At 36.4% G+C, this 17,587-nt stretch overlaps 1 protein-coding gene and 1 pseudogene across 3 annotated transcripts; one reads left to right on the top strand and one right to left on the bottom strand.

Annotated features, from left to right (window-relative positions):
* The first annotated feature begins 114 nt into the window (after positions 1-114).
* Positions 115-12,452, top strand: LOC121242702 (DExH-box ATP-dependent RNA helicase DExH10). 3 transcript variants are annotated; one of them, XM_041140634.1, is made up of 17 exons: positions 115-261; positions 620-1,825; positions 2,552-2,866; positions 3,003-3,107; positions 3,183-3,251; positions 3,473-3,640; positions 3,721-3,792; positions 3,894-4,010; positions 4,994-5,203; positions 5,322-5,480; positions 6,154-6,243; positions 6,372-6,464; positions 6,662-6,815; positions 9,951-10,099; positions 10,189-10,284; positions 11,343-11,435; positions 12,047-12,452. In XM_041140634.1, exons 2-17 carry the CDS (start codon positions 722-724, stop codon positions 12,155-12,157), a joined length of 3,105 nt encoding a protein of 1,034 aa, XP_040996568.1. In that variant the 5' UTR covers positions 115-261; positions 620-721; the 3' UTR covers positions 12,158-12,452. The 3 variants fall into 3 exon arrangements, with proteins under 3 accessions (XP_040996568.1, XP_040996567.1, XP_040996566.1); XM_041140633.1 differs by having other exon boundaries at positions 135-261; positions 515-1,825; XM_041140632.1 differs by lacking the exon at positions 115-261 and having other exon boundaries at positions 277-1,825.
* On the bottom strand, positions 12,311-13,637 carry LOC121242703 (annotated as a pseudogene).
* Positions 13,638-17,587: the final 3,950 nt, after the last annotated feature.

Below are 17,587 nucleotides of genomic sequence, written 5' to 3' on the forward strand. Positions count from 1 at the left end.
AAAAAATTAATTTTATTTATATAAATTTTATATTTATTCATTTTTTTAAATAATTACACCACACTTGTACACTCTAAGTATCATTTATCTTTTTATAAATAGTTTGGAGGGAAATACTGCACCGATAAAATATATGGGCCTGAACCCAGTAATTGCAACGATTAAATATATTTTCCGCTCAGCCCAACGAACGGATATTTTGCAGTGTTGCATAATCCCGCAATTTAATTTCGTCATTCAGGTGCATTGTGGCCGTTGCAGGTATGCTGCTTCCCTTCAATGAAAAACCCTAATTTCCCCTTTCTCTTTTCCTCTTCTACGTATTATATACATGCGCTTGTTTGATATATGCATTTCTTATATTGTTAAAAACTGTATGTACTTCAAACATAAGACTGTTTGGTAACTAAGAAATGAAGGAAAAAGGAAAGAGAAGAATTGCTGCTTTTCCATATTCAATGTTAGCAAAGTATGATTACTTTCAAATAAGTTTTTCCTGTATGTGTCGATGCAGGCTTTCTTTTATGAATGAAATATTCTGGAATCCGGACTAAGGCGTTAGTTCACTCTATTCAATATGAACCTTTTCCAATTTATTGTTTTGTGATTTGTGTAACAGATAAAAAGCTTCAATATTTAGTTTAAGGGCTCAAAAAACTTAAACTGAGTTTAAGCCAGGTTGAAGTGAGTTTGAGAAGAGAAGTAGGTTTGATTTTTCACTATGGAAGAATCTCCGTCCCTAGGGAAACGAAAAGAACCTGAACCTGAACCTGAAGAATCAAAGGTTGCTGAAATCCATAATCAAGGATCTGCTCCGAAACGACAGAGAGAACCTGAAGATTCAGAGGTCACTGAAACCATAAATCCTGAGTCTGTTGTGAATCGACAAAGAGAACCCAAAGAATCAGAGGTTACAAGGACACCTAATCAAGCTTCTCTCCAAAATAAAAGCAATTTGATGCGCACATGTGTGCACGAGGTTGCGGTTCCGAGTGGATACACTTCAACCAAGGATGAATCGAGTCATGGAACCCTCTCAAATCCCATATATAATGGCAAGACGGCAAAAACATATCCTTTTACGCTTGACCCATTTCAGCAGGTATCTGTGGCATGCTTAGAACGGAATGAGTCGGTTCTGGTGTCAGCGCATACTTCAGCTGGTAAAACTGCAGTTGCTGAATATGCGATAGCAATGGCTTTTAGAGAGAAGCAAAGGGTTATATATACTTCACCACTGAAAGCTTTGAGCAATCAGAAGTACAGGGAGCTTAGTCAGGAGTTTAAAGATGTGGGGTTGATGACAGGTGATGTTACTCTGTCACCTAATGCTAGTTGTTTGGTCATGACAACTGAAATTCTTAGGGGAATGCTTTATAGGGGATCAGAGGTTCTAAAGGAAGTCGCATGGGTCATATTTGATGAAATCCATTATATGAAGGATCGTGAAAGAGGGGTTGTTTGGGAAGAGAGTATTATATTTTTGCCGCCTGCTATTAAAATGGTATTTCTGTCAGCAACAATGTCGAATGCCACTGAGTTTGCTGAGTGGATCTGTTATTTGCACAAACAGCCATGTCATGTGGTGTACACTGATTTCCGACCGACTCCTCTGCAGCATTATGTTTTTCCCATGGGTGGAAATGGTTTGTATCTTGTGGTCGATGAGAATGAGCAATTCAGGGAGGACAATTTTGTGAAGCTGCAGGACACTTTCTCAAAACAGAAACTTGATGTTAACAAGGGCTCTAATGGGAAAGCAGGTGGGAGGATTGCAAGAGGTGGGAATGCTTCTGGTGGTTCTGACATATACAAAATTGTGAAGGTGAGGCTTACAGTTTCAAGTGCTAAATTTGTTTGTTTTTATCCTTTCGGACCAGGTGGTCCAAATTTTGATGCTGTGATCCATTCTTTGTTTATTCTTTCAAATCTTTCCCCTTTGGATTCGAGCATGAAGTGTTAACAGGACAAATGGAAGGAACAATGGTGAGAATGAGGCTTTGGGTGCAATTTTTTTGATGAGAATGAGAGTTTAGGTGCAATTTGCTTTTTAAATATAAACAGTTTGATAATTAATTTGACTATATTTTAGAATGGGGGTCTGGTTACAGAATGTTTTAGTTCATAGCCTTTTTGACCCATGCTTGTAAAGGGCCTCTTAAAGGACTTTTGGGATACAAAATTTTTGTAGGTTGTACAGGATCTAGTATCAACACCTTTGCTGTCTGTTGTGATGTTATGAAGATTAGAAGCATCAGTAAATTTTTTCTGTGCTTCTAAGTGGTGCCCTCAGAAGTTTGATTGCCTTGCAGTAGTTTACGAGTCCATTATGTTGACATATCTAGATTGCCAACACTTACAATTGTTTATTTCAAGCTGGGGTCTTTATGTTCATGACCTAGAAATTATAATTTTAGGCAAGCAGATCTCCAGGTTTACTTCATAATGTAAGTTGTAAAGTCACAAATGTTTTCTCTGGTTTTATATTGCATAACCATGCATCTTGAATACCCTTGCTTAGTACTTGAATTGCTGTTTTGCTGAATTTCAGATGATTATGGAACGGAAATTCCAACCGGTGATCATCTTCAGCTTCAGTAGAAGAGAATGTGAACAACATGCGATGTCCATGTCAAAGCTTGATTTTAATAATCAAGAGGAAAAGGATACTGTGGAAGAGGTTTTTCGTAATGCAATACTCTGCTTGAATGAGGAAGACAGAAACTTACCTGCTATTGAGTTGATGTTGCCACTACTTCAGCGAGGTATTGCTGTTCATCATTCTGGTCTTCTTCCTGTTATCAAGGAATTGGTGGAAATTCTTTTCCAGGAAGGCCTTGTAAAGGCCCTTTTTGCTACAGAAACAGTAAGACTTTCTCCAAGCATTTGTTTATTACCCCTCTTCCCCCTGCTTGCTTTGTTTCAAAATCAGTTTTATAGTTGCCTCGGTCTATATCTAAAATGCAGATTGACTAACTTTTTAATAACTTCCTTTGTGACAGTTTGCCATGGGATTAAACATGCCAGCAAAAACTGTTGTTTTCACAGCTGTCAAGAAGTGGGATGGTGATAGTCATCGTTACATTGGTTCTGGTGAATATATACAGGTGATTGAAGAGTTCATTTTTTGGGATCTGGAGACTGCTTACACACTTGTATGATAGTTTTCAATGATATTGTAGATGAGTGGGAGGGCTGGGCGCCGTGGCAAAGATGAGCGTGGTATTTGTATTATAATGGTTGATGAGCAGGTGATTTTGTGGCTAGTTCTCCCTCTTTGTATTACATGATTATATGCATGCAAACTCTTTAGATCCTCCAAAACTTTCATAATTCTCGTTTCATAAGCTCTTTCAATTTGTGATGTTTTCTGATTCTTTCCATAGTCTCTTGTTGGATTTTAAAAAATGAGTGAGAAGACAATTTGGCCTTTGGTTTCATCAAATCAATGGTGTCTGCTTATTTTTTACAGATGGAGATGAACTCACTCAGGGACATGGTTTTGGGCAAACCTGCACCACTAGTTAGTACTTTCAGGCTGAGCTACTACTCAATTTTGAATTTAATGAGTCGTGCCGAAGGCCAGTTTACTGCTGAGCATGTAATCAGGAATTCATTCCATCAATTTCAGCACGAGAAGGTTTTGCTAAAACCTTTATTTCATTTTTATCATTACTGCTGCATAATGTTTGTTCATTACAGTTTTTTTCTTCTGCATAGGCCTTACCTGATATAGGGAAAAAAGTTTCGAAGTTGGAGCAGGAAGCTGTGGTGCTTGATGCTTCAGGAGAGGTAACTTTTGTCACTCAATCCGTCAATGTTTTTTTTTTTCTAATGTTTGTTTCAATTGTATATATTTATATATATATATATATATATTTGTTTTTTTGTAGGCTGAAGTTGCTGAATATCATAAGCTAAAACTAGATATAGCCCAACTTGAGAAGAAGTTGATGGCTGAAATAACCAGGCCTGAAAGGGTTCTGTACCATCTTCGTCCTGGTCGGCTGGTATGTGATAATGTGGCATATTGGCTATCTTTTCTGTTTTCTTATAAAAAATGTTTTAAGGGCCTGGGTGTTTTTGGGTTACTTGACCAATCCTAGCAGTGTTTTCCTGAACAGAACTGCTTTTTAAGACAAATTTTGATTTTGTTACTTCTTTTTTTTTTTGTACTTTTTTTTGTCAGTATGTAAGTTAATAAATAATTTTTTTTGATAGGTAAATGATTATAATATATTAATAAGAAAATGTATAGCCCAAGTACACAGGGAGTATACAAGATATAACACCTATTTAGGAAGAAAAAATAGAAATAAGAAAGTCATGAAAATCAAGGCCATTAAAATCTACAGCTTTGGCCCAAGAAAATAGAGTTCTAACAAAAACTAATCTAATCTCCTCCACGCTCCCTATCTTCAAACGTCTCAGGTTCGACCAACATGCCAGAAGTTCGACCACTGTCGCATGTATACAACCCAGGCTAGCTCTAGCCGTCTGAATTCATCTACCCATAACGCTCTAACAATCTTGCAATGTAGTAAAAGATGGTCTACAGTCTCACCACTTTGTTTACACATACAACACCATTCCACCACTATCACCCCTTGTTTCCGTAGATTATCCATCGTCAGAATCTTTCCCAGAGACGCAGTCCATGCAAAAAATGCTGCCCTAGGAGGGGCCTTATTTTTCCAAATTCTTCATGGGAAGTGATTATTTTGCGGTTGTGTGAGGGCCTTATAGAAAGAACGAGCTGAAATATACCTTTTATGGCAGGTGTCCACCACAAATTATTAATAAATAATTTAGTTGTCATTTTTTTTTTTCTGTGCATCTTTTCTTGTAATTATCTTTAGTTTAGTTCTTTCTGTTTTTTTGTGCATGCACTGTCTTAGGCTATGTGTCTTAGGCTATGTGTGGCTTCATCTTATAATAGTCCATGGTACATTTAAGCTCTCGTATTCGCTTGGAAGCGCTTTTCTGATTTCAGGTCAAGATAAGGGAAGGTGGAACAGACTGGGGTTGGGGGGTTGTGGTTAATGTTATGAAAAAGCCCTCCGCTGGGGTAGGTGCATTGTCATCGCGTGGGGTTGGATATATAGTAGATACTTTACTTCATTGCTCACCAGGTTCAAGTGAGAATGGTTCACGGCCAAAGCCATGCCCACCTCATCCTGGAGAAAAGGGTGAAATGCATGTGGTGAGTTGAGATGTGCAGCAGTGGTATCTATAATTCTAGTTGTGGTTCAGTATAGTTATTTGTGCAACTCTATGAAATGATTGTTTGGGATTTTAATATCTATTTCTATTAACTCTAGGTACCTGTTCAATTGCCCTTAATTTCTGCTCTAAGCAAACTGATGGTATCCATTCCTTCTGATCTCCGGCCATTGGAAGCGAGGCAAAGTATATTGCTTGCCATACAGGAACTGAAAACACGTTTTCCGCAAGGCCTTCCTAAGCTTAATCCTGTGGAGGTAACTATTAGCTGTATGCTGATCTTATGACGTGGCTGGTGTGTGTAGTTGTTTTGGTACATATGGGCTCTAGGATGTCATGTATCACTTTGTTACCATGGTTCCTATGTTCATGACCTTGAGGTGGTACGATAACCAGTGATGGGTATTGAGAGCGAATTACCCTCAACTCAGAAATTAAAATAGCATTTAATCAACATTTTTTGTTTATCTGATTTTTTTTGGTACCATTTTAGGCAAAAATCTGATTTTTCTTGATCTAGCTGCATCTAAATTTGTTCTTATTAGCTCCATTTGGAGTCGCATCTTCTTTACATGGGCATAACGAAATTTCTAGTTGTTTCATAGTCGATATTTTTTATAAGTTGGTTCATAATTTCTAGTTGTTTCGTAGTCGATATTTTTTGATAAGTTAGTTTATAGTTGAGTTAGTACCTCTCAAACGTTATGTTTTTTTGGATCATTTGCTTAGCTAGTATTTAATAGATTTTCTCCATGTACGCTCATTCTTGGCTCTTTCCAATTTCACTGTAATTTTCAGTTTAGCTTATAGTGTGTATATATATATTTAATTTATTATACACGTATTGAGATTTTATTTCGATGGAATCTGGGACAATGTAATGAAACTAGATGGGTTCTGCTATTTCCAAATTGTAATGTTGAAATGCAGGACATGGGCATTAAAGATCCGGAAATTGTGGAGTTGGTGAACCAAATTGAGGAACTTGAACAGAAGTTATATGCACATCCGCTGCAGAAGGTTCATCCTATTTTTCTAAATAACTCCACTATTCTATTGTTCCATCAAGTTTTTGAAGGCAGCATGCTGCCTTATATTTTTCTTTTTCCGTAAGGACTTTGTTTAACTATTCCATTGTGCAAAAATAGTCCCAAGATGTGCAACAGATGAGAAGTTTCCTGAGGAAAGCAGAAGTGAACCATGAAATTCAACAACTTAAGTCGAAAATGCGTGATTCCCAGGTATTGCGTTTCTTCGATGCTTCTTTGAAATATTTTCCCTTAGCATGTGGAGAATATGCTCATGTTACAAAAGAGTAAGGAAAATCATGCAGGCTTGCATATTGATAGTTGTTAATGTTCAAAGATGTCTTCTAATCTTCCCACTTGGCCAATCAGCTCTTGTCATCTGTTGTTTTTGTCTCTTGTCAATTTTGCAGCTTCAAAAATTCCGTGATGAACTTAAGAACCGTTCACGGGTCTTGAAAAGGCTTGGTCATATTGATGCTGATGGTGTTGTCCAGTTGAAGGGACGGGCAGCCTGCTTGATAGACACAGGCGATGAGCTCCTTGTCACTGAACTGATGTTTAATGGTACATGCACTGTTCTTTTTGTGGTCCTTAAAATCTTCTATTACTTCATGCTTAATATTAGTGAGCTTAGGTTGGACTGGGCTGGCCAAACTGAAGTTAGCACATGCTATAAGATCAAGACTTATTTTGCCGAACTGGGGGCTCATAAGAAGGAAAAAGTACACGTGTCTTTGTCTTTCTTGCCCAGCCTGAAGTTTTAAGGCTGTGTTTGTTTTGTCGTTAAATGAGGAAAATAAGAAAACTTTTTTTTGTCAAAAATATTTTGGGAGGAAATAACTTACTTTAGGTGTTTGGTGGAGACCAAAAAGAAAATCTCGATAATATTTTCCAACATAAAAAACACAACTGAAACATCCCTCTCTACAACTAGAAACACCCAATGTTGCAGCAGGTATCATAGCAGCCAGAAAGGAGCTAAACAACTCAACAGACATTATACATTTAGAAAGAAATCCCAGTAGCACAGCCATCATGTTTTGTCAGATAGAACGGCTAAAACTCATCAGATGCAGCAGCAACCAGAGAGCAAAACTGACTGCACGCACACAAGGGATTAGTCAGTGAAAATAGCCTCAGATAAGAAGAGGAAAAAAATTAGGGAGCAAAAACTCAATAATAGACTTTTTTTATGAGTAAAAGTTCAATAATAGAATTGGAAACATAATTACCCCTGCAGCACAACAGTGACCACGGCAGTGTAACCAAGTTTGAAGCAAGGTCAGATATGTAACAATGATCACAGCAACAACTTCTATGCGAATTAGCCATGCAATGGAAGAACTTGATGCATTTATCCCCTTTTTTTTAACCATAAAGCCCTAGATTTTTGTCCCCATGAAATCTCTTCCATTAAAGCCATCCTTTCAATATCCAAAGGTGACTTGCTTTTTGTGAGCCTTTTCTTTTTTTGAAAGCCCCCTCTCCTCCTCCACATCCTCCAAACCCTGTAATTCGTTGAAGAGGGACATTTTTTCGGTGTTCTACATTCCCAAAAATCTGCTCATTCCACTTCTTCAAGTCTTCCTTGAGAGCCTTTAGCTTACAAGCCAGCACATAACTCGGGTTGCCTTGTATGAGATAGGAAGACCACCATTGTCTAACTTGCTCAACAAAGCCTTCTGATTTCAGCCACATGTTCTCAAACTTAAAATATCTTTTACCTCCTTGGATACCTCCACAATCAATGAGAATAGGGAAGTGATCCGTACATAACTTTGGAAGCCGTTTTTGGATTAGATCTGGAAAATGTGCTTCCCAATCGGGCGAAATGAGGAATCTATCAAGTCTTGACCAAGCTGGATGTTCTTTATTACTGGACCATGTGAGTGCCACCCTCTAGAGTAATGTCCAGAAGATCTTGCTCATAAATAAAGTCAGAAAAGTCCGTCATTGTTGAGCTAGAGCTAGGACCTCCTAATCGTTCGCTTGGGAAGCGACATTAAAATCTCCCCCAATACACCAAGGAAGGCTCCATAAGCTACAAAGACCAACCAATTCTTCCCACTTGCCTCTTCTCTCGGTATTAGTATTGGGACCATAAACACCGGCAAAGGACCATTGATAACTATCTTCCACATTCTTGAAAGAAGTAGCCACTGTATATTCCCCCCACACTCATCCTTTTTTTCCACCACCCTTTTATCCCACATTACTAAGATGCCTACCGAAGCCCCCTTAGAAGGCTGATACGACCACCCCACGTGACAACAATTCCACAAACTCCATATGATGTTACGGGAGATGAATTCCAGTTTTGTCTCTTGTAAACATACAACTCCAGTTATCAGCTACGAAGCTAATTTCGTACTTTGGTGCGCTTCTCTAATTCGTTCAACCCCCTTACTTCCACAAGACTATTTTGAGCTTCTTAAAACCACTGATTTTGCCCTACCTTTCGTCCTGCCACAACTCGCACTTCCTTCATAATTTACCGAACAAGTCACTTTAATTCCCTTCCCCTTATATTGGCTGAATGGCTCTTCATGGCTGAATTGGACTGCCCTTCTTCGATGGCAGCAAGATCGCATTGTGATGTAGCCAAGAGCTTATGGAATGATATCTTTGCTAGAAGGGTTGTTGACTTTTTGGCCTGCTGGCAAGGCATTCCAGGTAACTCTCAATTGTAGCTATGTGGAAGAGGATACCGATCTGCCCATGGTGGTGCATATGGATGGAGAGGAATGGTCGGAGTTTTGAGGATCGTGAACGGACTATGGACAAGATTGGAACTTTTTTTTTGGACAAGATTGGAACTTTTTTTTCTTCATACTTTATTCCATTGGTCGATTGTAATAGACTTTAATGGCATGAATATACATGATTTTCTTTTATCTTTGGATAGTCATGCATAGGTGTGGCTCTTGTATATGTTCCGTGTACTTATCTTCTCCTATTTTTAATAAAATTCTTATTTACTGATCCAAAAAAAATAAAGACAACTACTAACAAACCAACACACAGCAGCAGCCCAGTTTGAAACAACTAGGGGATTGAACCCGAGAACAGATAACAACTACAGCTTCAGTTCATACAAAACCCCAGTAGCGCAGTTCACACAAAAGCAACTTGGGAGGAAAACTGAGCAAACACTCGTAGCAGCACTTGAACACAGCAATAGCAGAGCTCTCTCATTGCCGGAAATGTCATTCTCGACTGCACTTTAGATTTTCATCAGGGTGCAGTATAAGGGAGGATTAGGGTGTAGGGGGCAGTGATTTTCAGATAGGGTTGGGTTAGGAGGGAGGCGAAGGGCGGGGTTGGGGGAGGGTTAAGGGTTGGTGATTTTTGGGAAGAGAGGCGAGGGAAAGGAGGAAGCTGGGGGAGCGAGGATGCCTATAGGGAAAATAGCTTCTACCCCAGTGCAGTGTATGCCTTGTTGGTCTCAAAGGAAAACTTTTTGTTGGTCAACAGCCTAAGGAAGATATGTTTATCACATACAACAACTTAAAAGGCAGTAACAGTTGCATGTAAAGCATAAACACTATATTTTTAAAAGTTGAAACTTCATGTAATTGTTGGTTCAAGTTCTAAAAACCCTTCTTCATCCACACTTTCCATTGCTGCCCATATAATGAAGATTATTATGTAGCCTTGATATGATCATGAATTCTGAGTGTTTGTTTGTTTCTTGATAAGGTACATTCAATGATCTTGATCATCACCAAATTGCAGCTCTTGCAAGTTGCTTTATACCAGGAGACAAATCTAGTGAGCAGATACAACTGCGAACTGAGCTTGCCAGACCATTACAACAACTTCAAGAAAGTGCAAGAAGAATAGCGGAGGTGTTTAATTATTTAGCTCTTTTTTTTTCCTGTTCACAAATTTAATTTGGCAATTGAATATTTATATATACTTGTTGTCTATGTTGTAGATTCAATATGAATGCAAACTGGAGATAAATGTGGAAGAGTACGTGGAATCAACTGTAAGGCCATTCTTGATGGATGTAATTTATTGCTGGTCAAAGGTCAGTCTATATTCGCATTTCTAGAGTTGCTGTTTGATGTTCATATATATATATATATATATATATAGATATAATCAGTATATTATTAGTTCTAACAAAACGTTGTGGTCAAACAACCAAGTAGGTTCTTGTTGACATAATAGCAGGTATGAAATGATCAAACATAAAATAAACTAGACTCATTTCAAGGTAACTGCTAACTTGAATGTTAAATATCCCAAACCTATAAGATCGGTATTGCTAATATGTAGAGTCTATTTGTGGATCTACTAATAAGAGCCATGTCGGCTTTGCAATTTTCAAGAGTGCCTAAACATAAAAACCCTCTTACGAAATATTTGGGACTCACCTTGGAAACTTTTTCAAGATAAACTTCATAACTTAATCATGAAAGTTACCCTATTTAGACTAAAAATAAACATGGCACAGGTTATGTTACTATCATAACTATTATAACATTTGATCGTCATTTATTTCAAAAGGATGTAGGTCTTGCCTCTATCAAGTGTTTCATGTGGGTACTCTAGAATTATAGAATTTGTCTATTACATTGGAACAACATCGCTAGCCTCTTATTCCTGAAAAACATGTGGGTACGCTAGAGTTGTAGAATAAATTTTATTACTCAAAATCGTGTGCAAATTTAAAATTCTAGGGGTGGCTGTATATATCGTTAAGGGTGTGTCAAGACTTGTAGAATATGTTTTATGGGGAGTTTTCCCTTGAATTACCCGATGTGCACTTGCAAGAAACTCCTTACCGGAGCCTGTGCACCCATTGGATTAGTCGGGACTTTGTTTTTGGACACCTAGTGCCAATAAAAAAATGTTATTTACTTGAAACAGGGAAAAAAACAAAAAGCAAGGTTAAATAGTCAAATCAATTAATTTCTTTAAGTTTGTTGCTTTTAATCAACCTCCCCCCCCCCCCCCCAAAAAAAAAAAAAAAAAAAAAAAAGAAAGAAAATTGTATATCTTATCCCTCTGCTTTCTGCTTTCGCTTCTCTTCCACTGTTTGCTAGTTTGGTACTGAGCCATTATGCTTCTATTCTTCTTTAGGGAGCAAATTTTGCGGAGGTTATCGAGATGACAGATGTTTTTGAGGGTAGTATTATTAGAAGTGCTAGAAGGCTTGATGAGTTTTTGAATCAGGTAAATTGATCAATCAGTATGATGTCATTCTTTCATTTTTGGTGTTGAGTTTGATCTTGCATCAGTCAGTGATGTTGCATTTGGTACATGAATATTAGTATGTGCAAATAAGAAAGAAAAATATGATAACTAGCAAGGTTTACCAGAGGCAAATAGCATATAAGGGATGGAGGATGTGTAAAACTGAAAATCAAGCACAAAATTAAATGGAATTGTCTGATAAGCTCAACTTGTGGAGCATGAAAGAGGATATAAGTTTATGAGAGTTTCAAAATGAAGGGAATGAAAATCCCATCATTTTATTTGTTTTGTGAACTCTTTTGACCTCCCATAGGTTTGCCCAAATGACAGTGGTTTGTTTGGGATGTTATATTTTTTAGCTAGCTTGGTGACTCTCTTGAAACCGTTTGGCTAACATGTAGTATGAAATTAGTGCTATTTAGATCTTGCATAAAATGTGAATTTCAGTTTCTTTAAACAGGCGCGCGCATGCACACGCTCTTGGCCATATTTCCCCAACAGTTTGTTGTTTGTGTCTAAATGATTTGATGCTGGAATTGTAAGTTTCTGATATAGTGCTCTGTAGTTGTGATTGCCTCTCCTTTTTTCAGTTGCGTGCTGCTGCTAATGCTGTAGGAGAAGTTGATTTAGAAAACAAATTTGCAGCTGCTAGTGAAAGCCTTCGCCGAGGTATAATGTTTGCCAATTCCCTCTATCTATAACTTATCTTCCTGCAGGCCATTATGTACTGTTTTAGTACATGCACCACTGGGGATGAAGATGCGTTGACCTTAGCAAATGCCAGATCAGCATGTGGGGGTATCCTGCTGGGCAGCTAGTTGACTTTTGTTTTTCTTCCCTCTCTTTCTTATTTGTTTTTAATTGAATTGAGTTCCTTGTAACAAGCTCTCTCTTATAGTTGTTTTTTTTTTTTCTTTTTTCAATCAATTTTCAATCCACATTGTATTAAAAAATATCAACAGTTTTCACATATTATCTTTTTCTGTCATTAGGTAACTTTGCCTCTCCGGTTTTTCTTTTTTCCTTCCATGGTCATTTATAATGCTTGTTTTGAGCACAATGTATGCCTGCCTTAATAATCTGTTGGAATTTTGAAGAACATAGGGTTTGAGGAAACATTTTACTTTTAGGTTCTATTTGGCACTCGGAGCATGAGAAATGTGTAGAATTCCGAAGTAATGAATTAATTACAAACATTTCCTTAAAAATTGAATGCGAACTCTGAGTAAAACAGAACTAACCGGAGCGCTCCGGTTAGTTCTGTTTCAAACATTTCCACGTTATCTTTGAAACTAATGTTACTCTCTATTTCAATCAAGTGAGATTTACATGTGGTCCTCGTCCTTTCATCTCTAAGAGTTCATGCCTTTGTTTACTAACTGAGGATTGGGAATGAATGACAATAATATAGTGAAAGCAATCAAAACAACAACGGAAATAGTACTGCCCTGGCCTTTGAATCTTTGGCTGTTCGTCTCATGCCATCACCGGATCGAAGATGACAGTGGAATGGTTTGCAATGTGCAAGCTGAACTGTCCCCCTGTTTCACTCACATCTATCTTCTCTATTCCATGCTCTGCCCTCATCTCAAAACTGCACACCAATTTGGCCAAATGATAAGGCCTAAAATTGGCAATGCAAGTATGATACATGGGCAACTCCTCCTACCCATTCTGAATGGCAAGTATCGGAAATCGGCTTTTCCGCCAGCCACAGTGTCTGTGCCACATTCTTCTTCTAAGAACCTTTCGGGCCGGAATTCCTCAGGATTTTTCCACCATGCAGGGTTTTTTGCCAGCCACCAGGCATTGACCACTACCTTGGACTCTTTAGGAATGGTATAACCCCCTACCTTTGCTTCTTCAAGATTCATATGGGGTACCAACAAAGGAATTGGGGTGTGCAACTTTAGTGCTTCTTTTACTGTGGCCTAGAGATATGGTAGTTCATGAAGGTTAGATTCTGTCACAACCCCGACCCTTTAGGATGGTCGAGATTTCATCCTGGATCTTGCGTTGAATGGTCGGATTGTTTACCAGCTCAGCTATGGCCCACTCCATGGACCACAATGTTGTTTCTATTGCTGCAACATTGATGTTCTCCACTATGTATAGCACATTTTCTTCAATGATTTCTCCTTTCATCGGAGCATCTATGATGTGATCGATGGCACAACTATTTTATGCTTCTCTCCATTGGCAGCCATAATTTTTCTATGAACACATAAGAAGAAGAAATTTTAGCAATGGAAAATACTGTTGAGTTCTGATAATCTGTTACAATATTGAACTTAGCAGTAATTTGTATGAAAGAACAAAACCAGGGAACAAAATGAGATTACCTTATTTTCTCGACAAAATAGTTGTTGAAAAATGCCAGCCTTCTACTTTGCAATTTTTCGGATTTCTTGACAAAATAGCCTTCTACTGATTTATCGGATTTCTCGCTAGATTTATTTTGTAATTTTGAAGTTGTGAAATTTACTTTGATGTGCTTTCTTGATATTAATTAATGTTTGCATTTAAATTACTCTTTGCTTTAATGAATAATTTTATTGTTGGACTTTAATTATTATTAATTTATTTTTATTTTTTTTATTTATTATACTCAAAACTCTGAGCCAACTGACTCCTTTCTGAGTTAAACCGGGTTGCCTCAATGAACAAAGGGTCCTCTTGTGACTCAAACTTAGCATCAAACATCATCCGGTATATGACATTGTACAACATCAACTGCAACCGTTTTCTGATAACAATTCCTTTAGTTTTCACTCTCTCATCTTTCTTCAAGTCATGAACAACTAAATCCATCTCTTCCTCCCACATATAACTATACTGGTGCACAACTTTATTAGTGAAAAATGGCAGTGTCATGATGCGGCGCATCTTGCGCCAATGATCACCATAGATCGCGAATACCATGTCTTGTCCATTACTGGTGAAAATATCGAAGACAACGTTATGTGGGCGGGAACCGAATTCGACGCCTTGTGCGTGGAGGACTTGGTTGGCCAGCTCAGGGTTGGACACCACGGCTAAATTTCTAGAGCCAAGTTTGAGTAGGAATACAGGGCCATAGGTTTGAGCCATGGTGGCCAGAAGGCGGTGGTTTAGATCATTGCCTACTTGGAGCTAGTTCCCAAAGATTGGGACAGAGAGAGGGCCTGGAGGGAGGGTGGTGTTGGAGGGGTTGGAGATGCAGTTCAAGTAAAATAGAGAATGAATGGGAGTAAAGGGAGGATGACTAGGGAGAAAGGTATAGAGAAGTTGGAAAATACAAGCTTGCAAACTGAAATAAGTATTGCTGCAACAAGGGTACTGTAAAGTATGGACTTTGCGAGCAGATGAGCCATGCTCTTAATGTGGAGTTTGAAGGAGGGGGAAGTGGGTATATATATATAGATATAGTAGGGATGGTGGTAGGAGGGTTGGTGTCCAATGGCCGATCAAGGTCAAAAAGTTCAGTCGATGCTTCCTCAATAAGCAGCTTCATCTCTCTTTGTTTTAATTCAACTTGATTACTACAAAAAATCTGTCCTTTTTTCTTTTTGTTTCCCCCATTACATGACCTCCCCCCTCCCTCTCCTACCCACAACGACTTTCTTTCAATAACCTATTTCAAGAGTTCTTTTTTGTTATTTATCTGATAAAATGACTGGTCTACTCTAATTGAGGAAGTAATTTTTTTAACCGAGCTTTGTTACTTATCATCTCCACGCATCACATACTATACTTTTTTTTTTAATTTTTTTTTTGTTTTATTCTTCTTAAACTTATTAAATTCTTCTACTTATCATCCATATATCATATATTTGGTAAGAGAAAAAAAATATGGTGTATAGTGTGTGAGAATAATAAATAGAATTTTTCTATCCAACGAAAGCATGCATGATTTAAGTAATGGGCAACTCGTGCTTAAAAAGTTATTTTAGTGAATAATGATTAAATGGATGGAAATTGAATTTTCTTTCAAAATTGATCAAATGGGTTTGTTTTTTTTTTTTAAACCATTTGTGCCCAAATTTCCTGACAATCAAATAGAAGAAAAAAAAGTATACTTCTGCCTCTTGCTTATTATTTATTATGCAATATAATGACTAATGGCTCATTTGGATAGTAAGATGAGATGAGATGGTTTTACATGAGTTGAATAAAATATTGTTAGAATATTATTTTTTAATATTATTATTGTTTTAGGATTTGAAAAAGTTGAATTGTTTATTATATTTTGTGTGAAAATTAAAAAAATTGTAATAATAAGATGAAATGAGATAAGATGATGTGAGATGATTTCTATATCCAAATGAGCCTTAAACTATTAAAGTTATCTTTCTATATCAAAACTCTCACTTTCTTTACAATTTTTTATTAATCCTTTAAAATATTAAGATTTTGTAACGGTATCATATTTTAGTACAATCTTCACTATAGTTGGTAAGTAAATAATGTTGGTTAGGGTTTTATTAAGTTGGACTCTCATGGGGGGATCGTGTATGCAATACTTTGCTCAAACCAAATTAGGATGAATCATGCTATACATTAGCTATTGTTTTATCCAACACCCCCACACTTTTTTTTTTTCAACTTTATGTCAGACCCATCGCCATCACTTTCAACCTCTCTCTCCCCTTAATCTCCCTCTCAGACCCCTCTCTCTCTCCCTCTCTCCTCAACTTCTCTCTCCGACTTCTTTTTCCTTAAATTTTATTTTATAACGTGTTAAAGGGAAGATAAGAAAAATAAAATAAAATAAAACCCCACACGTCAGGTGTGGGGTGTGGGATAACAACGGTTGCCGATCCATAGAATTTTTCATTTACAATGGAGAATTGGAATAATATAAAAGTTGAAACAATCCTACCTTAAATTTCAAAATGAGATATTTCTCCAAAGTACAAAATAAATGTATGAAAACTTATTAAAGAATCAACTTAATTTTAATATTTATTGATATGTATCAATAAAAGGTGACGCTACACCCACTGAGGGAAGCCACCAAATTTAGTCACCGAATGTGCATTTTTTTTTTATTTTGTATTTTTTTTCAAAAATTTTTTAAACCCCTTAAACATTAAAAGGAATCATAAATTCATTCAAAAATATTTATTTAATCATTAAGTAATTTTTTTTTAAAAAGTAAATTCGATAGAAAATGTATGAGAGTAGAGTTTTTCATCAATAAAATGGATAGCGTGGTGCTCTAACTAGAGTTAACAAAATTTACAAAAAGATAATATTTAAGAGAAATGTTTAGTGTACAAATAAATTTTACATTAAAAAAGTCCATATACTAGCGTATTTACTGTAATCTATCATATTGTAAATAAGGATTTTTTATTATATATTTGAAGTTTGAACCCCTCAATTGGAATCTCTTATGAATTCCACGTAGTGAAGATTCAAGTACACACTTTGCCAACAAAAAAAAAAAGAAGAAAAAACTCTTTTGTTTTCTTTTTATTTTACTGTGAGAAAGACATCCCTTTAAAATATAAATAATTAAATTTACTTCTTCTATTAGTTTAAAATTACGAGATAATTGATAATTTCACATGATATTATAATATAAATCCCGAGTTCGAGTATTTTATTCTATTTAATTAAATATTCTACACCATAAATTATTATTATATATATGATTTAAGTTATGGGCAACTCGTGCTTAAAAAAAATATTTTATTGAATAATGATTAAATGGATGGAAATGGAACTCAATTTCAAAATTGATCAAATGGGTTTGTTTTTTTTAAACCATTTGTGCCGAAATCTCCTGACAATCAAATTGAACAAAAAAAGGTATACTTCTACCTCTTCATTATTATTTATTATAAAATATAACAACGGCTCGTTTGGATAGTGAGATGAGATGAGATGAGATGATTTTAAATGTGTTGAATAAAATATTGTTAGAATATTATTTTTTAATTTTATTATTATTTTAGGATTTTAAAAAATTGAATTGTTTATTATATTTTGTGTAGAAATTTAAAAAAGTTATAATAATGAGATGATATGAGATGATATGAAATAAAATAGTTTATGTATCGAAACTAGCTAAACTATTAAAGTTATCTTTCTATCATCAAAACTCTCACTTTCTTTACAATTTTTTCTTAATTCTTTAAAATGTT

The sequence above is a fragment of the Juglans microcarpa x Juglans regia genome, chromosome 8D, assembly GCF_004785595.1.
Source record: "Juglans microcarpa x Juglans regia isolate MS1-56 chromosome 8D, Jm3101_v1.0, whole genome shotgun sequence".
Taxonomy (NCBI): Eukaryota; Viridiplantae; Streptophyta; class Magnoliopsida; order Fagales; family Juglandaceae; genus Juglans; species Juglans microcarpa x Juglans regia.

Coding starts and splice junctions, on each gene's coding strand:
- LOC121242702 (XM_041140634.1), top strand. CDS start 722: ATGGAAGAATCTCCGTCCCTAGGGAAACGAAAAGAACCTGAACCTGAA. Junction 3,793..3,893: donor TGCTTGATGCTTCAGGAGAG/GTAACTTTTGTC, acceptor GTTTTTTTGTAG/GCTGAAGTTGCTGAATATCA. Junction 5,481..6,153: donor CTAAGCTTAATCCTGTGGAG/GTAACTATTAGC, acceptor GTTGAAATGCAG/GACATGGGCATTAAAGATCC.